This window comes from Sarcophilus harrisii, chromosome 1 (assembly GCF_902635505.1).
Source record: "Sarcophilus harrisii chromosome 1, mSarHar1.11, whole genome shotgun sequence".
NCBI classification, from domain to species: Eukaryota; Metazoa; Chordata; class Mammalia; order Dasyuromorphia; family Dasyuridae; genus Sarcophilus; species Sarcophilus harrisii.
In genome coordinates this window covers 649,793,392-649,816,579 of record NC_045426.1, presented here as the reverse complement: position 1 = coordinate 649,816,579, position 23,188 = coordinate 649,793,392, and the positions used below count along the sequence as shown (strand labels likewise).

Below are 23,188 nucleotides of genomic sequence, written 5' to 3'. Positions count from 1 at the left end.
GTTAATAAGATCCATTTTATAGATGAGAAATCTGAGATCCAGAAACTTTAAATAACTTGTCCAAGACCATCCAGGGTGTAAGTAACAAATTTAGGATTCAAATCCAGGGCCTTAGGGTTCTAGTTCAATGCCTTAGCTCTCACACCAGGGCCATCTTTTCCATTTGGTTGTCTTGCTCTTACCCACTGCTCTTTCATAGTCGTTGCTGTTGTCCCATGCCTAATTTGTAGTTGTGTAAAAGTAGATAGTATGGATACCTGACTACTGCTATTTGAAGAATTGTTTGGATGACCATTCTCCAAATACCTACTGCAGTGTTTGGTTTCAAGTTGCTATTTACACATGTTATCTTTTTATGTGTCCTCTTTTCCTAGGCATCTCCTGTGGAAAGCCCATTAGTTCCCTCCTTGCCTGGCAAAAATCCCCACCTTGATGAAGAACAAGTTCAATCAAAGGCTCCAATGGTCCGAAAAAGCACCTCTTCCTACAAAAAGGTACAGCCCAGGTAGGTGGTAGAATGAAAAACTATCCTAGTCCTTCCAGCCTCCTGGGAGAACCTTTGTCTTTTGAGACCACTGGTCCAGACTATGGAATTGCTTCCTTTGAGAGGCTGGTGAGAGGACATTTATTAACATAGCACATAGCAAATAGACATTTTGCTTCTGAAGGACAGTGGTAATGGTGTGTGGTAGAGGGTAGAGGTTGGAACTGGGGATGTGGGCTAAAATTCTGACCCCTCTTTTAACTTTTGATAACTCAGAAAAGCTACTTAACTTCCTTCTTCTTGGTTTCCTGGTTTTGTTTTGTTTTGTTGACTAGGTAAAAGAGGCCATTCTTTGCCTCAATTTTTACCTAGCCTTAATCACTGATGAGGTGTTGTCTCAGTCAAACTGAAACCTCGGAAAGGAAAACGTGGCTTACAAAGGTCGAGGTCTCCCAGTGCACTGGGGCCCATCTCATTCTAATCTATATATTGGTACTGGACCCAGATAACTGTGGAGGAAAAAGTGAAGCTGGTGATTTAGCATAGCCCTCCCTCATTCAAATCCAGTTTACTTGCAAGACATGACATCTCCTTCTCGATGTCATGATTTTCTTCTAGAACAAAAGTCAAACAATAAATGAACAAATTGGGAGGGAATTGGATTAAATATTTCCAAAAATCCCTTCAGGGAATGTAGGTGCCACAGTAGATAGAGCACTGAGCTTGGAATCGGGAAGATCATCTTCATAATTTAAATCCAACCTCAGGCACTTAGTAACTTTGTGACTCTGGGCAAGTCACTTAATCCTGTTTGCCTCTGTTTCCTCATCTATAAAATGAGCTGGAGAAGGAAATGGCAAATAATTCCAGTATTTTTGCCAAATGGGTCATGAAGAGTCAGGAACAACTGAAAACAAAATCCCTTCAAGCCCTAAATTTATTATTTTATTAAGCAAGTGAAACTTTCCCAGACAGGAAATGAATGGTCAACCTTCTCCTGAATTCCTTTCATATTTATTGTAGTGTTTACTATTCATTTATTACTTGATCATCAACTGCTTTGTTTTGCTATTTTGTCATAAGATTATAGACTATTAGAAATAGAAAAGACCTTAGTGATCATCTAGAAGCCTTGTTATATGGAGGAGGACTTAAGGCTTGCAGAGGAGAAGTGACTTACTTTAAAGTTAAGAAGGCAATAAGTAGCAGAAGTGAGATTCTTGATGGTAAACTTCAATATTGATAGATGGCATCCTAGAAGTAGTGGGATTTGAACTGATCCCTTGAGGCTGAATGCAATTTGGAGAAGTAGAAAAAAGAGGGAAAAGAAAGAAGAAAGAATGCATAAACAGAGGCAAGCAGACTGGCATGTTCATGTGTTAGTAAGCCTGGCTTGCCTAGAAGAGAAAGTGAGTACAACACCTTAATTTATCAATTCTTTTTGGGGAGAAGGGTGTTTAAGTGATTAAATTTTTAGATAACTAAAATTTATCCCTTTAAGCATCAAAAACAAATTTAATTTAAACTATTTGCATGTAAATCTTTCCAAAATGTATCGTGTATCTCCCTACCTTGGTAAATTTGGTAAAATTCTTCACTTAGGTTCACAAAATCAGCTCTATAAATTCAAGATTGTAGAGATCCAGCTAGAAAGTTGTTCATATAAATTGTTCATAACAATCCTACAAATTAGGACCTACAGGTATTATTATTGCCGTTTACAGATGAAAAAACTGAGGTGCAAGGAAGTAATGTGACTTGCCCATGATCACACAACTATTAATAAATGTCATTGGAAGAATTTGAACTTACATCTTCTTGACATTAAATCCAACATTTCATCCACTAAACAATGTTATCACTCAGAAGAAGTGTACCTATTCTATTGGATCCCAGAGGAGAGAAGAAGGAATAATAAGAGAAAGTTGCAGAAAAATTTTGGCTTAGAAAAAAATTAATAATTGGAGCTATCTAGAAAACATGGCGAGTTCTAGTGAGAAATATACTACTCAGGAAAGGATTGAATTAGATGAATTCTCAGGTTCCTTCTTCAAAGTCAAAAAATCTGATTCTCAAATGTCTGAGTATTCCAAATACAATTAAATTTTTCTTAATTACTCTGGGTCCCAAATGTGACCATCATTTATTTTATTCTCCTATAACATTTTTATGCACTCCCTAAGGAATTCTTAAGGGATAGAGAGCAAGTTGCTCTTGCACTAAATAGCCCCACTCCAGTGCTCTTCTGGTTAGTAGATCTCTCTTCTTCTGTGCTGATGGTCTCTATCAGTCTCTTCTTCTTGCTCTGATTAATGTACCTCATCATCATGTCAGCATATATATGCATCCAGGAGTCCCTCTACCCCTTCTGCAGGGATCAGTAGCAGTTGTCCCTTCTGCCTTTTCCTATTTTTAATAGAAGTCCATTTTTAAATCACAGCTATTTTAACAGTATTTAATGCCTGGCTAGCCTGAAGACCTTCAAATCTGTTTTACCATGGAATGTATTGGAGTGAAGCTAGACAATTTCAGTCTCCTCTTTTCTTTCTTTTTTGCCTTAAGGGATGAGATGGCAGAAGGCATCTGTGACCCCCCAAAAGAAGACGCAACAGCTATTATCTGTGGCCTGACTGTTGAGCTTTCTAACCTCAAGTAAGGACTGGCTCCTGCATCAGGGAGGGGGACAGAAGCACTCTCTAAAAATAAGGGAATGTGAGAGGTCTGGAGGCTGAGAAAAGAGGGAAGAAGGGAGGGACCAAGCTCAGGATTACAGAAACATTTCTGTCATGGAAGGCAGCAAGGTATGAATCAGTAACAATAAGGGTAAAAAAAAATCCCAAGGTAAATCCACCTGCAAAGGACCAAGCCTGTATCTTACCTGCCCAGACATGCAGGTTGTAGTTCTCTGGTGGAATGCCTGAAGTTTCCCATGAACATAATGATGATAATGATGATGATGACTCACAGCCATAGAATGTTAGGCACTTTCCTCACAGCAGCCCCCAGAGAAATGGAGAGCAGGGCTTTTCTCTCCATTTAACAGATGAGACAACTAGTACTCACAGAGGTAATGAGCTTTTCCAGGGCACATCGCCAGCAGCCATTTGGGCCAAGACTTGAAAACAACTCTTCTTAGAACCAGGATCAGGGCTCTTTTGATTACCATAATAATGGCAACTTATATTTCCATAGCACTTTAATTTTACAAACTGATTTCCTCCCATCTACCCTAGGAGGTGGGTAGTATGACAAACATACTTATGCTAGTTTTAAAAATAAGGAAACTAAATTTAGGAAAGATTAAGGAATCTGCATGGGATTGTTCAGCAATGAGACCACTAAGGCACCATAATGCACAAAGTGCTGGGCCTAGAATCAGAAGATGCCTCTTTCTGGGTTCAGATCTGGCCTCAGATACTCACTAACTGTGTGACCCTGGGCAAGTCACTGTACCCTTTTTGCCTAACTTTCCTCATCTGTCAAACAAACAGTCAAGGAAATGGCAAACGGCTCCAGTATTCTTGCTTAGAAAATCCCAAATGGTGTTATGAAGAATGGGACACGACTGAACAATAAACAATTCCTTTAAGTTTTAGAGCTGGGATTTGAACACAGTTCTCCTGACTTTTATTCTAGTGCTACTTACCCTTGAACCACTGTGATGGAAAAACTTTGTTTAGAGACTAGCAGGATCATGGGTATTTATTATTCTCTTGTGTGATCTGATGGCTTCCTCTTGATTATTTAGCCAACTCCAGTTTGTGGGGAGATTGCCTTGACCTCGTCACTTATCTCCTATTTTGGATTGTATTCCTTTTCAGGTCACTATGTTTTTGGAAAGATTTAGAAGTAACACAGTTTTGGAGCTATAGAAAGGGATTTTGTTGTTGGGTTCTTTATTTTTTTTTTTTAACTTTGATGAGTGTGTTGTTTTGGCTTATTAATAAAAAAACCCTAATTTTAATATAGAACTTCCAGATTTATGGAGTGTTTTACATGTGTTTATTTCATTTGATCCTCACAACAACCTTGTGAAGTAGGGGATATTATTATCCCCTTTTTTTACAGCTGAGGAATTACTGAGAAGTTAGGTGACTTGCCCAAGGTCACATAGCTTAAAAAGTATCCCAGGTAAGATTTGAACTGAGTTCTCCCTAACTCTACATCCAACTTGCATCACCTAACTGGCTAGGGAGATCACAGCATAGATGATAATAACTCATATTCAGTTTCTCCCATTCTTTTTCAGCCGACTGATCATGAGCACTCACAGAGACCTGGAATCTTTCAGACGCCTAAAGCACCGAAAGGGAAAAGCAGCTGGGAAGCTGCCCAACTACCAGTTTCCCTTTCCCCCAAATGGAATGACATATTGCTCCCATGCTGTGAAAAAATGGAAAGAGAAGTAAGGCTATAAGACCACTTGAGAAAGACAATTCAGGTGGCTTGGTTCTCAGAGCCTTTTCAAGGTTTATATATTTTTCTTTCCTTCCAGGTATTTGAAGGTCTTGCAAAGTGAAGTGTTTAAATTAGACCATCTGAAGCAACTGTTTTCTCTCTTTCTCTGAAATATGTTTAAAAGGCCTCTCAACAGTCTTTGGTAAAAAAACAAAACAAAACAGTACAGCCTGAGAATAGTTTTCTGGGACCATTCTCAATTATTATTTTCCTCTCCAAGATCTAAGTGATAAAATTGGTCTTTAGGGGCATCAAAATATCTCTGGATTACTCTCTTCAGTTACTAAGAGTGGGGCCTTAATGCTTTCTTGAGAAACTAAAAGTTATTGTTGCTATACAAGATGAAAACAAACTAAAATTGTAAAGAGAAGAAAGATTCTTGGCCTTATCCAGGAGTTCTTCTCTAAAGCTTTTCTTATTTATAAAGGAAGTTTTGATTGTAATTTGTAGCTTGAGCCAAATAACATTATTAGTTTCTGGAGTGAAAGCCCAGACCATTCAAGTCCAACTGATGTCTCTTAATGGGAAGGCTTGTTCTATTTTTTTTGCAAATGAAGGGAATCCCAGTGGTCTTGGGAATAAACCCAAAGGACCAGTGAGAATACAAGATGTTTATTTTGATTTGCAAATTTCAGGTCATTTGGTTGAAGTTATTGAAGGTTCAGTATTTGTGTCTTTCCTAGAAAAGGAAAAGGCACTCTTTGTTTGTTAGCTCTTTGCCCATCCCTTGATTTCCATATAGTTCTCCCTTAAAACAACATTAATAAATGAGAATCTTTAAGTAAGCTATGACTTATAATTCAGATATTTCTATTTGCTAATGATGCATTATCTCATCTAAATAATGTTATCTGTATTGATCTCTGTCTTCTTCACCCTTTGGGGCAGGATGTTTAATTCATTTCTTGTATTAACTACTCACAAAATCCCCAGGAAATTAAGAGAAGGATGAAAAACTGATGGGTCACAAAGGGAGATTGGGAATTTCCATATATCATCTCACAAGTCACTTCAATTCATTAAATATCTACTATATGCAAAGCATATGTTGGTTATACAAAAAGATATCCCAGGTGTATAAATATCACAAAGATGTGTGCTTGTATGTCTGCATGTCTGCATATATGGGTAGGGTGGGTAGGTGGGGCGTGATGTAGATTTAGATATCACAAAGAGCCAATATAGCTTCATCTAGAATAAATCATACTAGAATAACCTCATCTCCTTTTCTGACAAGGTTATTAGATTGATAGAATTGGGGGGATGCTATGGAATATGGTCTATCTATAGTTTAGCAAAACATTTAGCAGAATCCTTTATGGATTCTTTGGTGAACAACATGCTGTGCTATATACTAGATAGTAGTATGGCTATGTTAATGTGGAATTTGTTGAATGTTTGGATCCTAAGAGTAGTTATCAATGATGCCATGCCAGCTTGGATGATCTGTAAGGGATCTGTCGTTGGCCATGTGCTGTAATACTTTGTTCAAAAATTTGAACAGATACATGTTTATTAAATTTGCAGATGACACAAAGCTAAGAAGGACAGCTAACATGATGGATGACAGTCAGCATCCAAGAAAATTTAGATAGACTTGTATATTTGGCTAAATCTAATAAATATAAATTTTAAAAGGAATGAATATAAAATCTTACATTTGGATTAAAAAAATTAACCTAACAAGTACAAGATGGGGAGGGCATGGCTGGCACGTAGTAGTTGCTTATTGTTTCTTGATTGATTAATAAGTAGTATAACTGGGACTTGAACCTAAGTCCTCTGACTCCAAATTTATAACTTTGTTCTCCATATTTTCTACCATTATTTAGTAAGCATTTAATAAATGTTGAACTGAATTCATAAATTAGAAAGTGACCAGGGTGGGGAATGACTTCCATAAGAGATATCAGGATAGGCTAAAGACACTATGCTAGAGAAGAGATGGCTTTAGGTGGACTTGATAGTTGTCTTCAGTTATTTTAAGGATTATCATATAGAAAATCTAATCCAATAAATCCAGTAAACATTTATTTAGCACTATTATATGCTAAGCACCATGGATACTATTAATTAAAAGAAAGACAGTTCCCTGCCTTGAAGTTTATTTTTTAATGGTGGGAAATAATATACAAAAGGTTGCAAGAAAAGGGAAAGAAAGGGAAGAATATTGGGGACATCTTGTTCCATAGAGTAAAAACTATAGAGAGCAGCAGATACCAAGTGGAGGGAGCTGAAAATCTAGTAGTTTGGTGCTCACCTTCCAACCTTCCAATCAGAGGGAAGAGGAGATGTAGGAGGCAATATCTGTCAAGGCTAAAATCAGTTGTATGATGAGGCATCTTATTTTGTTGAACTGAAACTAGACAGAGCAAAAGATGCCAAGCAGAGAATCCAGAAAATGGATAAGGCTTGAATAGAGGACAGTATTAGAAACAGCGAGAAGTTAAAAAGAGGCAGAAAATAAGGCAAAAAATAATTCCTAGAATTATAGCTATCCAAAAAAATCTAATGGGTTACTTTGGGAAGGCATGGGTTCCACTTCACTCTAGCACTTAAGCAAAGATTGTATGATTATTGGTCAAGTATTTTATAAGGAGGATGTTTGTTCAAGTATGGGTCTGAAATCCTTTCCAACTCTTTTGTGTTTCAAGTTGGGAAATCCAGCAGTTGGAAATACAAGCCTGAAGATCTGGATTGATATTAAAAGTTGAGGGAATTGTCTGCATACAGATGATATTAAAACTATGAGAGCAAATGAGACTGTCAAGGAAGTGAGACAAGAGAAGAGGGCTTGTTTAATCATGTCCTACTCTTTGTGACCCTGTAGACCACAGCACACTTATACCATCCAAATATGCAAACAGCTCTATACAAATAAGATGACAATCAATAGAGAAAAGGCACTAGTTCTATGAGAGACAAGGAAAGGCTTCTTCTTGTAGAAGGTAGAATTTTAGTTGAGAACCAAAGGAAGAAAAGAAAATCAGTAGGCTGAGGGAAGGAGCCAGTAAGAACACTAAGATTGGAGAGCTGAAAGGCCCCTCAGCAGTCGTAAAGTACAACCTCTACCTGACAAAGAACACCCACCATGGTAACAAATGCTTAATCAGTGAGAGACAATCCGCTGGCCATCAGGCAACAGCCCATTCCGCTTTGCTCTGTTTGTGAAGAAGTGTTTCCTGAAGTTGAGCCTAAATGCTTTTCTTTTCAACTTCCACCCCTCTTCTATTTCTCTTCTTGGGGGCCAAAGAGAACATCAGAGCCCTTCTCCACATGGCAGCTCTTCAAGGACTTGAAAATAGAATTGTCTCATCTCCAGCTCCTTTAACCTATCCTTATTTGGTCTGGCCTGTTAGTCCTTCATTATTCTGGTTGCCCTCTACAGGTTCTCTCCAACTTATCAATGTCCTTAATAAAATGTGCTGTCCAGAACTGAAATAGTATCTGAATGGGGCCAAGTAGGGCTGGCCTGTCACCCACTAATTCCTGGGAGCTTTGTCAAGATACGGACCGTGTATCTTGAGCTTTTTTGGCTGCTCTTTCACTCTGTTGACTCATATTGAGTGAGCAATCCACAAAACTGCAGCTCTTTTGCATGCTTTCTAACTACAGAGCTCTCTTCTTGAACCCAAGTTTAAAACTTTACATGATCGTAATAATAGTAATAATAGCTAACTTTACATAACACTATGTGCCTGGCATTGTGCTGAATACTTTATAGTTATCTCATTTGATCCTCACCAGCAATCCTAGGAGTAAGTGTTATTTGATGATAAAAATGAAGAACTAGTAGGCATGATTTCTGAACCACTGTTATGCATATTCCAAATATCTGGGTGAATGGTAAGGCACATACCTACTAGTTCTTTCTGTCCCTAAGTATATCTTCATTTGGTCCAGGTAACCTGAGTTTATCAAGGCCAAGTCAGTGCTCTCTTACTGTACTCTTATTGATCTTGAGTTTCCAAATCCCTGTTAATCATTTTTGGTTCTGCCTTTTCTAGTTCAAAGGTTATTTTCCTTGGCAAAGAAAACAAAAGTAAAATTAAAAATTGAGCAACTCGTATCTTCCTACCCACCCTGGACAGTGTTTTTATCCACAGCTAAAAATAAAAACCTTTGTGTAGTTGGTCATTTCTCCATAGATCCACATCAATCTATTCAGATAACTTGTTTTTCCTCATTGTCAAAATTTTTGTGCTGCTACAATTTCATTCTTGAGGGTTCTATTTCTTCTTGGCCAACTTCCCGTATGGAATTTTAATCTATGTGATCCTACTTATCTTTGCTTTGAAGCTTTAAAAATCTGCTCTTAAAATCTAGGGTGAACAGAATTATCAAACTCTATCAGACATCTTTTCTCATCTTCCCTATCACAAACAAACCAAGTATGCTCATTTTCTCCCAAGGATTCCATTGTTTCCAGCCCCACCTCTGGTTCTTTCCTGATGGTGAGAATAAAAGTCAGAATAGAATTTTTCTTGTTGGCTCTTTCACCTTTTTAGACAAACCAAGTAGCTGTTAGCTACTCTGATTTTGCTGCAGTAGAGGGAAGGACTGAAAATTCATGAAAAAGAAGAGATGATTGAAGGAGCATGGTTATGGAAGTGATAGAGGTTGATGAGATCAAAGACACAAAGCAAAGGGTTCACTTTCAAAAGGAGGGTCATCTTTTCTGAGACTGGAAGAAAAGAATAAGACAATATGGAAGGGCCAAGAGAGGAATAGGAGGCCTGACTGGTTCATAAAGGATGACCTCTCTCTTCTCAGGATATAAAGAAGTAAGCTTGTCCATTTAGAACGATGGGTAGAATTAGGGACACAGAAGATCTCTGCTTCCCTATTGTTTAATTTTCTTGCTTTGTGTGTGTGTGTGTTCTGTGGACATTCACACTCATATGCACTCCTCCATAGGCCAGTAACTCCTTTAAAGCTAGAGGTTATTTTACATTTAATAGAGTATTTCATCTCCCATATATGTTTTGACTTCCTGATTAAACAGAGTATTGGTATCTTGACATCTCATTCAAATCTAGCTCTATTTCACTCAAATACACTATGTAAAAATGGGACAAACCAAATCAACACCCCCAAAGCTAGGAGTAGAAAATCTTGGATATCTTTCAGATTATTTATTCATACAGCTACCTAATGCTGATGCCTTCCATTCACAGGACTAAGGCAGGTTAGTCTTTTTTTCCAGTAGTCCCAGAAACCTCAGAGACTCTGAAAGAGAGAAAAGGGATCCCCCTACCTTATTTACTCTGTGTATCATAGAGAACAGCACTTGAAAATAGTCTCTAACTTATTCTTACCTCTTGCAGTTACCTCACACTTTATTTTTTTGAGGTAATAAGAAACATCAGGAGTCCAAAAATTCCCCCTTTTTGTAGCTGGTCAATTCAGTTAATCTCCAGGGTTTCTATTGTATACTGAGGGCTTAAATTAGAGAACATTTATAGTTTCTTTCTCTGAAGGTCTTTGAGTTTACTTCTGTTTATTCTAATATGAATTCATATTCACTTCAGCGTTTCTTTTTAAGTGTTCTAAAATTAGGCCCTCTCTGGGTATAGGTATTTTATGTCTGCCCCAAAGACTGGCAAGGATCTTCTGTTTCTTGGATCTTCTTCCACATCCTCCATTACTTGTGCCAACATTGCCCTCTTAACAGTTAAGTGTTATTGACTGATTCCTTTAAGAGTCATATGGCCTGGGAAGAGATGGCAAACAGATTCCTTGTTCACCAGCTCTTTTTCTTGCAATGGATTCTGATCCCACTTCAGGGAAGAAGAGTAGAGGAAAAGAAATAACAGGAGACTTGCCAAGATGTGAATCCATTCTTGGAAGAATGTGGGGCTGGTAGTCAAGAATAGGTGAGATAGGCCACCTAAAATGACTCTGATGCTTCAGGAGAAGAATATGGCATAGCCAGTAAGATCAAATTAGGGTAGCATTCCCAGCCCTCCCTGGGAGCTTACCAACTAGGATAGTAAATTAACCTCTCTCAAACTCACTATCTTCATCTGCTGTCAAGTGAGTTTATCAGATGCATTTTCCAAAAGCCCCTCTCCCATCCCCAATCTTCAAGAAAGATAGGGAAAGCTGACAGCTGAAATATATGAAACTTTTTTTTTTCTTTTGCAGAAGGAGCAAACAGATCATGAGACAGATAAACACTCTTTGGCAGATCCAAGAAAAAAAAAATCCCAGCTGTCTAACTCCCCAGATAGTATCAGTTAAAATTCAATATTATCTGATCACAAACTACCCTTATTTTCCATTACTTTTTAATTCCAATTCTTTCTTCCTTGCCTCAGGTACCATATTCCCATTCCTACTATGAGGAAGACACTTTGCTCAAACTGTAGGGATTCAAAGGGTCATACACCACTGTAGGCTTATTTGAAAGACCCCTTCTCAGAACGTTTTGAAATGCCATAAATTTCATAGGTTTACAAAGAAAGCCAATGATTAAGAAATAGTTAACAAAATGGTAAAAAGAAATAAGCCATAGGTCTACAGGTTAGGGACCCCGAATGTAGAACATGCTGTGTTTTGGAAGGTATACATGATAAACATTAAATTTATGGCTAACCTTTTTCCTTCTGGATCTCACAAGTAAGGGGCTAAGATTCTTAACTAATGCACAATCAGACTAATTTTAGGGGGGCGGGGCTAGGCAATCAAGATTAAGTGCCTTACCCAGGGTCACATAGTGTCAAGTGTCGAGGTGGCTCTATTTTGAACTAGGATCCCCCTGACTCCGGGACCAATGCTCTGTCTACTGAACCACCCAGCTTCCCCTTGGCAAATTGTTTTTTGAGGGGGGGTGAAACAGTATTTTATGAGGTGGAAAAAGGAGAAAATGACTCCTGACAAGAATGTGATGTTTTAAGTTGGGTTTTTAAGAATAAGTAGAAATTCTCAGTTATCCTGGATGAATCAATGAAAAAGCACACTGGGGTAATGAGGTGGTACAATGCATAGAGCACTGGCCTTGGAGTCAGGAGGACTTGAGTGGAAAACAAGGCCTTGACATTTGCTAGCTGTGTGACCCTGAACAAGTCATTTATCACCAATTGCCTCCAAAAAAAGAGACAATGTGTATTAAGTGCTTATTATTATAAGTATTAGTATTGTAATATTAATGAAAGATACAAAAAGAAAAGCAAGATCATTCTAAGGAATCAGGAATTTGAAATCTCACTGGAAAAACAATACATACAGAAATCTTAGCTGCGAGTCAGACGGAAAAGTCCCATGATGCTTAGAATGCAACAGCGAAGCATATGGTCATGCCTCTTTCATGGTTTTTCTACTAATAAACTCATAAAAATCATATAAATGTCAGAAGCTGAACCATTTGATGCCAGGGACTGTGGAGGCAAGAACTTTCTTCTCAAGGTCATTAGGAAATGTTAAGTCCTGGGATAAGTTAATCCCCAACTATTGATTTTTCTGGGGGAGTATTGTGATAATGTTAAAAGGAGTTGTTCTGGAGTTAGAAAACACAAATTCTAGTCCTGCTTTTAGTATTACTAAATGTGTGCCCTTTAGCAAAGTACCATAACTTATCTGAACCTCAGTTTTCTCATCCATAAAATGATCACAATAGTATTTATCTGCCAGACCAGCTTAATAGAGTTGTGAGGATCAAATATGATAATGAAATATAAAAGACCTTCATAATATAGAAAGCATTATATAAGTATAAACTGTCATTTTTTTAGGGTCCTTATTTAAAAGTTGTTATTTCTTCCTTCTTTTCCCCTTTCCTTTCAAGATGGATAGGAATTCAGTAGGTAAAGACTTATTCCAGGCAGAAGAACAGATGCAAACTGTAGGGCATATTCAGGGACAGGGAGTATTGAAACATAGCAGAAATGGTAGTGCAGTACCACATCATGGAAGATCTTAGAGGTGATGCTGGATCAGAACTAGACTTAAGTAAGCAATAGGGGCTCCTGCATTTCTGAGCAGAATTGATTTGACCAGGTCTAGATAGTGTAAAATGATTTTGATTACTGATAAGAACAAAGATCTCCATCCCCACCAAAAAGTTAAAAAGACACTTTAAAGTGTCCAGACCAGTCTTATGTGGCTGGTGAATTGACAGACTGCTTCTCATGGAGAAGTCCCATTCGATCTGACAATAGATGATGATACCATCCAAAGTGCCCTAGCAGAACATAGCACTATGTGTGACATCACAAAGAACATCCTGCAGCATACAAAGATTCCAGTAGATGCCCTGTTCCCAAGCTGAGCTATTTATATGGACTTGTGTATGTGCATGTACACATAAACATACATATGTACATTTGTCCCTCCCCCATACACATACTCTTTCTCAGGTATTCCCCTCAGGTCGTTGGTAGATGGGGGAAAAAATCCCAGCCTTCTAGCTCCCAAAATAATGTCAGGATTCAAAATCATCTGATTACAAACTGTCCTTGTTTTCCACTACTTAACCCCATCTCATTTGGAGGCCTGGATCTGATAGCTAGAAAAGACTCTAGATAACAGCTAGCTCAATCTCTTTTGACAGAGAAATGAGACCCAAATAGGGGATGTTTGTCCAAAATCATGCAGTATCTTTCCCCTATGTCCTAGAGGAAATATGCTTTGTTCTTAATCCTGCATGTCCTTCCATTTTTCTGTTTTTTGAAAGCAAGGCATGTCTTTCTGTGGGCACTTTGCTTCCCTTAGGGCTTAGGTCAATCACCACCTCCCAGAACCCCCTTCCCCCCAAACAGGACTTTTTGTTTGTCTATGTACACATTGTTTCTTCTCCCTTGGCAGGCAAGAATCATGTTTTGTCCCTAGAATCCAATACACATTTAGTGTGCTATGGCATTTAGTACATTAAATTGAACAGAGATGCTGACTTGTGTGTGTGTGTGTGTGGGGGGGGATACTGCTGGGTCCAAGTGTAAGGCAATGAGGGGTCTGCCCCAGGGTGGGGCTATATAAAGGAGAGCAGATGAGGGATGTTATGAAGGCAGAAAGAATAAGACATGACAACAGATTATACAATGGAGTCAGCATGACACCAAAGAATGATACCAAAGTTGCCAGCCTGGGTGTCATAAGGATGCTCTCCCTCCACAGAAATAGGAAAAAGAAAGTTTGAGAAGGGAAGGGTTAATGGAAAAAACTGTTGTTCAGATTCCAATTGGGGTTTTCTAATTTTATAGACACAGGAGTGGTTGGCCATTTCCATCTCTAGATGCAGAAATCGAGGTAAAAAGGGTCATGTGCCTGCCCCAGGGCCACACAGCTAGCAAATATCTGAGGTCACATTTGAACTCTGGGCCTCCTGATTCCAGGCCCAGTCCCCTTTCCACTGTGCCACCTAGCGGCATGTTAGAGGAAAATAAAATGAGTTCTCTTTGGGGCACATTAAATTGAAAATGTCTTCCAGACATCCATTTCAAGCTATCTAAGAGGCACTGGGTTATACAAACCTGGAGACTCAGGAGAGCTAGGGTAGGTGTGCAGATCTGAGAATCACCTTTGTAAAGACAATGGATTTGTAGGGACTGAAATTACCAAACAATACAGTGGGTTGTGGACCTCTTTGGCAGACTGTTTTAAAAATATATAATAAAAAAAACATAGGATCATAAAAGAAAACAATTATGTTAAAAGTGATAATTTTCCAAAACTCATGTCTGCACATGGCTCTTTTGAACAATGAGGTGATTCAGGTCAATTCCATTATTCTTGCGATGGAGCCGTCTGCATCCAGAAAGAGAACTGAATATGGGGACTGAATATGGATCACAACCTAGTATTTTCACTTTTTGGTGGTTGTTTGCTCATTTTTATCTTTTTTACCTGATTTTTCTTATGCCACATGATAAGTGTGGAAATATGTATAGAGGAATTGCACATGTTTAACATATATTGGATTATTTGTTGTCTAGGGGAGGGAAGGTGAGGGGGAAGGGAGAGAGAAACAAATTTGGAACACAAGGTTTTGGGAGGGTAAACACTGAAAACTATCTTTGCATATTTACAAAACAAACAAAAGAAAAACACATCTGCAGACTCTCAGTTAAGAAATCCTGGTACAGAGGGAAAAGAGGGCCCAGTTTAGACCCTTAGGAGTACCCACTGTTACTGGTAACACAAATGAGACTGAGGAGAAGCAGTCAAGACAGGGAGAAGCATCAGAAAGGAGGAACCTAGAGAGAAGAGAAGAAAGGAGGGTGATTGACAGTTTAAAAGGTTTTATAGAGATCAAGAGGGATGAGGATTAACAAATACCATAGACCTGGCAATGAAGAGATCCTTTCTAACTTTGGAAGCAACCAGACTTTTCTGAGGAGTTTAATATAGCTAAGTGGGGATGATCAGTTCAGTAAGGACTTTTTTTAAGCTTAGAGTATACATGGATGTGTTTGTAGGCAGTAGGAAGCAGCCAACAGCCTAGGAGACTGAAAAATCAGTGAGAGTATGGCTTATAGCAGAAGGGGCAACATGCTGGAGAAGCCAGGATGGAATAGGATGGAAGGCACATTTTGAGGGGTTTGCCAATTAGAGTTGCTTCAGGTGAAACAGAAATAGGTGAAGGAAAAAATGAGGGAAGACATCCAAATAATTGGGAAGGAGGAAAGGAGAAGAGAGTTCTCAATTTGTTTCTGTGGAATATGAGGCAAAGTCCTCAGCAGACAGCGTGGGGAGAAGGAGTAGCATGGGAGGCTTAAGGAGATATGGAAATAGTGGGGGTGAGCCGGATGAATTAGGGCAGTCTCAAAGGATTGCCTTGCTGAGGTTAGGCTCCCGTTGAGCTTATGTCATGGAATTTGTGGTGGAATCAGGCAGGGCAATTCCATGATTTTCTCAAACTGTTGAGCAGTATGTGATGGTGGTGAATGGTGGGAGTTATCCAAGGAGAGTGCTTGACCAGGCCATCCTCAAGGATAGGAATAGAGACTCCAATATAGAAAACGGGATGGGCTCAGTTTAGTTCACCAAGGGGTCAAGATAGGGAGGGGAAAAGAGTGTAGCCAGTGTAGGGGTGAAGGCCTGGGAAAAAACTTGAGGAGAGAAGGGATTATAGGTCACAGTGAGGACAAAGACCAGGGGAAAACTGCTCAGCAGGCCTAGAGTCAGAGAAGATAGAAAGGAGGATAAGAAAAAAGGCCTCCAGGAGGTGGGATATGGCTTTTTTTCTTTATTTCGGAAGCAATTTATCAATAACAATGTGCAAGGACTTGAATCCTAACAAAGGCGTGGAAAGGAAAGCCGAGGATCTCATAAGGAAGCACCATTCATCTCCAGGATTCACAAGAAGCCTTTTAGAAGCAAGATATTCCCTTGTCCCAGAGCAGTTTTGTCTGTTGAATAATCAAGGGAATCAAACTTGCATACCAGTCATTGAGGACAGGAGAAGAGTGATAGAATCCCCAGTCCTGTTGTTGAGGTCATGTCTCAGGCAGGACTTTCACCCAACAGGCGACACTGTCCACTCTCCTTCTAGGGCTTAGCTCTCAATCCTGTACCATGAAGATGGGAGTCCCTTAAGGCAAGTCACCACCAGGGATGGGGACCAGGCCGAGGAGAGTCAGGAGGTGGGCTTGTGATGCCAGACCTGGTATTAAGGGGCTGTGTGGCTACCAAGAGTCCAGGAGATGAAGCAGAGCTGGTCTCTGGAGAGACACTCCCAGTGCCCTCCAGTACTGTTCTTCTTTCCTTTGCCCCGTACAAATTTTTCCTGTTTTTCTGTCCTTCCCGTCTGTTGGCTTAGGCAAAACAAGTGCCTGGGTCTCCCAGGGTCCTCAGGCAGAAGATGAAATTCATGGTTGCTGAGTGAGAAAAGCAGTTCTGGAGGCCTTTGAACCTGGATTCAAAAGGGGCAGGGGGGAAGGCAATACACACACACAAAAATTTTATTTAAATTCAGCTACTACTTTGGATCTAGAACAGGGCAGTAGGTTCAAATTCCCAGCTTCCCTTTTATCCTTCTCCCACCAAGCTTTCCAAACAATTTAGGACCCCTACAAACTCCCAGGAAATATTGGTGCTTATTTAACACTCTTAATTTATTTATTTAACTTATTTAACAAACCCACAACCCTCCTCACTGGATCACTTCAGAGCCAGTGGGGAAAATCCCAGAAGCTGGAGACCTCTAGCCTGGCCTGTTCCTCCGTTGCCCCCTGCTGTCCAGTTGAATTTGTGACATCAAGCAATAATTTCTAAAGAGTTCCCGCTAGGATTTGTCAGGAATTCCGTCCTTTTCCTAGGAGCAATTCTTACTAGAAGCAAATCTGGGAGAAAAGTCTCATGGTTTCTCCTGAGTCTTATTTTATCCTTGATTTAGAGTCAAAGAACTTGTGCGGAATCATAAGCAATAAAGCATGCTACATACATAGGCTTCTATTCTTGGAAAGGCAAGAATTTGCAGACATACTATAAGGACAGCAGGAGAACACCTAAGCAGGAAAGCACCTATTCCTACAGATACATATTTATGTAAAATTTAGAATAGTTTCAAAATGCATTCACACTGTGTAATCATAGGCACAACATAGTCTTAGCACACAGTAGTCATAAAACAAACTTGCTTATTGAATGCAAATAATAAAAGGCGAGGGTGTAGCCAGCATATGTGTATATATATATATACATACATATGTACACACACATACATATTTTTTGTTTAGTGGGTCATTTGTATGGAAATCCCACTTAAGGTGTTTTTATGTAAATGTTAATCCTTAAAAAACAAAAAGCACATAAAACAACCCCTAATAATACTTTCAGTTCTATAGCCCAAAGGTTTTATTTTCCAATAGCAAACAAAATATCTAATACCAAAAAACTAAAAAGACTAGTCCAGGGACCCAGAATCTCCAAAAAAATCTAATACCAAAAAACTAAAAGACTAATTCAGGAGCCCAGAATCTCAGCTCAGTTTAAGAGCTGAAAAGCTCTCAGGGCACCCTCAATTTTATATGTGAAAAATCAAAGAGTCCCAGAGCAGGACTTTCCTGGGGTCACACAACAAGAAAATGCAGGAATGGGCTTAGAAAAGGACTTCTGATTCTCAGGCTTTTATTATTATTACCATCATCATTATCATTATTATCCTTATGCTTGGTTTTTAAAACAAAAGGTCTTAATTTTGACATTTCAGTCATTCAGATCCTGTGTACCTCAGAAAAAGGGTTTAGTCACCTATCCTCGTTCATAGACACATTCTGTTTTCAGTTGGAGATTTCTGCAAAGCAAAGGCTTGAGCGCCCGTGCCCATTATTTCCGGCCCAAGCACTGGGCCATTCCGGGTGGGCACTAGAAAAGATCTTATTTCTCAGTTACATCTGAGGTCATTTCCCCCATCTATCTAGGAACATCCTGCAGTGGGGAAATGGACTTTGGAATTGGAAGTCACTCACTGGTGACATGATAATGATTATTTACTAATTCTGTAACCCTGGGAAATCAGCTTTTTAGTTCCCCTGACTTAGTTTGCTCACTTTTAAAATGGAGATAACACCACTTGGTTGTGCTGAGGAGAATGCTTCAGAAGCCCCAAATTCCTAGATTTGTGAGCTATTTTTAAATCTGCGCAGGAGCCAATCCCCAACAGCCAGCCTCCAGAAATAAAATTTTTGAATGAATGAGTGAATACAAAGACTCCCCAAGAAAGCAGAGGGAGGGAAGGCAGGCATTTCTGGCTTGGGGTAGTAGGCTGGTAAATCCTGGGTTACCGGCGATCAGTTAAGAGCCAGTGAGTGGCAAGGAGGGCACTCCTGTGGAAGGAGGCACTCAGTTACTGCTACATTACTGCACGGCCCTGACTGGGGGAAGCTTTTTTCCCCCCTTCTATCTAGTCTCTTGCCAGGTGCCCGATTCTGCTCCTTGGAGCCCCTCCGAAGCCAGCGAGAGTCCTGCCAGTCTCTCCCACCCGCTCCCAGGTCCTACCTGTGCCACTGCCAGCACCGCTTTCCTCCAGGGCCCGGCTGGGAGCTTTTCCTTCGGGCATTGCTGGAAGCCTCTTGGTCCGGGTCTTGGCCGAGTTGGACTCCTCCGATGGCCACTGCAGGCTGGCCCGTTTGCCGGCTGAATTGCGGGCCGTGTAGCTGTACACAGACATGTAGCCCTTGCTGGTGAGTGGGCAGAAGCGCTTGGTGTGGGCATTGTCTTGGGTGGCTCTGCACTGTGGGCACACGTATTTTCTCAAGATGGGGCACACCACACGGCCTTCCTCGTCCTTCAGCGTATGGGACAAGTAGATGTTTCGAGACTCCCCATTGTGTTTGCAAAAGGTGCAGAGGGAGTCCCTGGGGGGCAGGAGGTCCTGCTTCAGGCTGGGTCCGGGGTCTGGGCCTGGCTCTGTCCCTGCCACCTGCGGCTCCGGCTTTTCCTCCCGGAGAGCCCCCACCACGCTAGCTAGTCCCAGATAATCCCTCCACAGATTGAAGACCTCCATCTCGATAGAATACAGGCCAGAAGCACCAGCAGGTAAAAATGATAGGATCAGGGCCAGGCAGAAGCTGGAGCCTTAAGTATCCTCAAGTAGCCAATTAGAACAGGAAGAAGCCAAAGAACCCTCTCCCCCAGCCCCCTGCCCTCTGCCCCCGCCTCACTTGGAGACTTGAAGTCTACAGGTTCTCTCCACTCCTGAGGGTCTAGGGGGAGGGATCTCTTCCATGCTCCACAGTCAAACAGCTTCTGATAGAGCTCTGGGCTAGAGCACTAAGAAATCTCCAAGTATGCATTTTAATGGGGGGGAAGGAGGAAGGAAACCACCCACCTTGCCCCACCCCCTCACCCTCATCCTCACACTCTGCTACTCTGTAGTTCTCTGGCTTGGAAGAACACTTTGTGCCTCAGTGCTTCCTGGGTTGTCTGTGACTTTCCTAGTTCTAGAAGCAAAACTGCTGAGCCAGTCTCTCCCCCAAGCCCTGCGCGTAGCAGCCACAGCTTCGGGTCACCCGGCCTCCAAAAAACCAGTAGAGTCGAGCCGAGGGGCCCTGGCTCTCTCATCCCAGACTGTGGGCAAGGGCAGCCCAGTGGTGCAGTGGTTAGAGCTCAGGAAGATCTGAGTTCAAGTATGGCCTCCCTCCCTAACTAGGCAGGTGCCCCCGCGTAAGCCGTCTGGCCCCGTTTGTCTCGTTTGTAAAAAATGGGGAGAACGAAATGGCAAATCACCCCGAGGAGCTTCCCCAAGCAAACCCCAATGGGGTCACCAAGAGTCAGACGGACTGGAAGGAACAACTGCTCCCTTCTTTGAGACTCTGTCTATATTTCTCTGTAAAATGCTTAAGTGGAGAGGCTGGGAGGGGATCTCTCTGCATAGAAATAGCGCTTTGCCTGTTCTCCTCCGGCTCAGACTATTGTTTTCCCTGTCCCCCTCCAATAGGTCCTTTGTAGTGCCATTCTCAGAGGGATCTTCTGACCCGGTAACTCTCCTTAAACTCCCTATTACCTGCCCTTCAACATCACTTCCCTTCCCAGTGGGTCCGAGCTTTGCCCCCATAGCAGTCCATCTCCCAAATCCTTTGCAATGGGCGTCTCCCTTGCGAGGAAAGGGTTCCCTCTTCACTTCTGTTTCTTGGAATCTCTCAGCTCCTTCAATTCTCAGCTTTAGCCCTGCAAGGCCTGGGCTGATCCCTGTACTATTAGTGCCCTCCCTCCTAGAATCCCCTGTATTATTTTGTATCTATTTAGTGTTCTCCTATATGCATACATATTGTCTCCCCAAAGGGCACAGGTGTCTTTGTATCTCTAGCTTTGCACAATGCTCAGCTTTTTGGAGACACTTTAAAAAATGCTTGAAACTGCTGCATTTGAGGGGGGCTCAATGAATGGTCCACTTAGTTTCATAAGGGCTCCTGGACCCCCCAAAAAGAGAAGGCCGTCCCTCTGGATGGGGGTGGTCACTCAAACAGAAATGGGGCTGGGATTGAAATGTACACAAAGGGGAGAGGGGCTCCATATTGACTTAGACATTATCATAGGGTGTGTTGTAATTTTATTTATTTTGTTAAACATTTCCCCATCCCATTTTAATTTGGTTCTACCTCATTAGCAAGTTTTGTTGGCGATTACACAGCCAGCTTGTTTCAACTCTCTCTATTCTAGAGTCCTTCTTGCAGGTCAGAATGAGATGAAGGTGAGCCCTGGGCTACAGCCATGGCTGCCTTGCTGTGTCCCTTCCCAGCTAGACAGACTTTGCCAAATGATCTCCCAGTCTAGTAATCCTGGCAAAAAAAGAAAAAGGAAGTCGAGCGGTCTGGCATGAACTGTCTTTGATAAAACCCTGCTGGCTCATTGTGACCCAGGGTTCCTTTTCCGGACTGACAAGGGTGGCCACGAATAAAGTGCAGGATCCAGGACACTTAGGAGCTAGAGGGTTGCCAGAGACACTGCTTCTCGACCTCAGTTTTCTCACAGATGTTACATGTATGACCTTCCCAGGGTTGTTGAATGATTCTAATGATTCAGTGCCCATTGAGGGCTTCATAAACCTCAAAGGTATTATGCCACACTAAAATATTTCATTTAATTTAAATGTTCACTGGCCATGCCTTTAATAAACGTTCAAAAAAATTCTGTAGACATAAATACCAAGCTTTTAAAGTTTTAAAAATTTAACACATAAATTTGAAAAACTTTTTAAAAAATTAACTTTTAAATTAATTATTAAATTTAACTGCCCCTAGCCCTTTTTGTAGTGGCTAAAAACTGGAAACTGAATGGATGTCCATCAGTTGGAGAATGGCTGAATAAATTATGGTATATGAATTATTATGGAATATTACTGTTCTGTAAGAAATGACCAACAGGATAATTTCAGAAAGGCCTGGAGAGACTTATACGAACTGATGCTGAGTGAAATGAGCAGGACCAGGAGATCATTATATACTTCAACAACAATACTAGATGATGACCAGTTCTGATGGACCTGGCCATCCTCAGCAACGAGATCAACCAAATCATTTCCAATGGAGCAGTAATGAACTGAACCAGCTACGCCCAGAGAAAGAACTCTGGGAGATGACTAAAAACCATTACATTGAATTCCCAATCCCTATATTTATGCCCACCTGCATTTTTTATTTTCTTCACAGGCTAATTGTACAATATTTCAGAGTCTGATTCTTTTTCTACAGCAAAATAACGTTTTGGTCATGTATACTTATTGTGTATCTAATTTATATTTTAATATATTTAACATCTACTGGTCATCCTGCCATCTAGGGGAGGGGGTGGGGGGGGTAAGAGGTGAAAAATTGGAACAAGAGGTTTGGCAATTGTTAATGCTGTAAAGTTATACATGCATATATCCTGTAAATAAAAGGCTATTAAAAAAAATAAAAAAAAATTTAACTGCCCTTTAGCATTTCTGGAGTAATTTTCACATTCTATAATTCTCACATTCTACAGGATCTTTCAGATCCCTGGAGTGTAGCCAGTATGGACCTGGAGACAGAAAGGGAAGCCAGGTATTCTCCGCTATACCTACTTTCCACTTCCACTTAGTGGACACTACTGTCATGTCCTTTTCAAATCAAAGATTATTTTCCTTGGAGAAGGGGGGGAGAGTAAATTAAAATAACACAGCACCATCTTCTCTCCATCATTATCCCATCCGCCCCAATCTTTCTTCCAGTTTATCAAGCAATATAGTAAATAAACAATTTAAACAAGCCCCTCCCGCATGCCTAAAACAGAGATGTAACAGTCTAAGGCCTCCAGGAGCTAATGTCCTGAGGTGGGGTTAGACCCCATACAGAAAAGCAAATGCTAAATTACCTATAAAGCAAATACAAAGTAATTTGTTCCTGGGCATGGAGATGGTGCTAGTACTGTGTGTGGAAAGAAAATACTTCATCCAGTGCAGCTAAATAATAAAAATCCCTGTCTATCCGTAGCTTGCCGGGACTCACTTTGTAACTTAGCTCTGGACTCTTTTCCACAAGACCCACGGTTCATTTATAATTGTTCTCCATTACCTGCCCTTCCCTCCACTGTCTGTAATAATAGCTAACATTTGCATAATGCTGACTCTATCGTGTTAAGCGTTTTACATAGATCATCTCAGTTCATCCTACCAACAACTCTGGGAGGTAGGTGCTATTATCCCCATTTTGCAGATGAGGAAATTGAGGCAAACAGGTTTTAACCTGACTTGCTTAAGGTCATACAGCTAGTGTCAGGGTGGATTTGAATGCAGGTCTCCCTGACTTCAGGTCTAGTATCCTGTCCCTCAGGCCACCTTTAAAA

General features: G+C 40.7%; 2 protein-coding genes across 2 annotated transcripts in view; one reads left to right on the top strand and one right to left on the bottom strand.

The window, feature by feature from the left end:
* Positions 1 to 5,727, top strand: part of C1H19orf57 (chromosome 1 C19orf57 homolog) — a 38,103-nt gene extending 32,376 nt beyond the window's left edge. The window contains exons 7-9 of the mRNA XM_023496768.2: positions 375 to 505; positions 3,047 to 3,136; positions 4,734 to 5,727. Of these exons, the coding sequence (XP_023352536.1) occupies positions 375 to 505; positions 3,047 to 3,136; positions 4,734 to 4,893 (381 nt within the window). The 3' untranslated portion in view covers positions 4,894 to 5,727. The remainder of the gene's footprint in view (positions 1 to 374; positions 506 to 3,046; positions 3,137 to 4,733) is intronic.
* Positions 5,728 to 16,109: 10,382 nt separating this feature from the next.
* On the bottom strand, positions 16,110 to 19,917 carry NANOS3 (nanos C2HC-type zinc finger 3). Its single transcript, XM_012542084.3, has 2 exons — positions 18,881 to 19,917; positions 16,110 to 16,793 (listed from the first exon to the last, which is right to left on the bottom strand). The coding sequence occupies exons 1-2, from the start codon at positions 19,386 to 19,388 to the stop codon at positions 16,750 to 16,752; spliced, it is 552 nt and encodes a 183-aa protein (XP_012397538.1). The 5' UTR covers positions 19,389 to 19,917; the 3' UTR covers positions 16,110 to 16,749.
* Between the last annotated feature and the right edge of the window lie 3,271 nt (positions 19,918 to 23,188).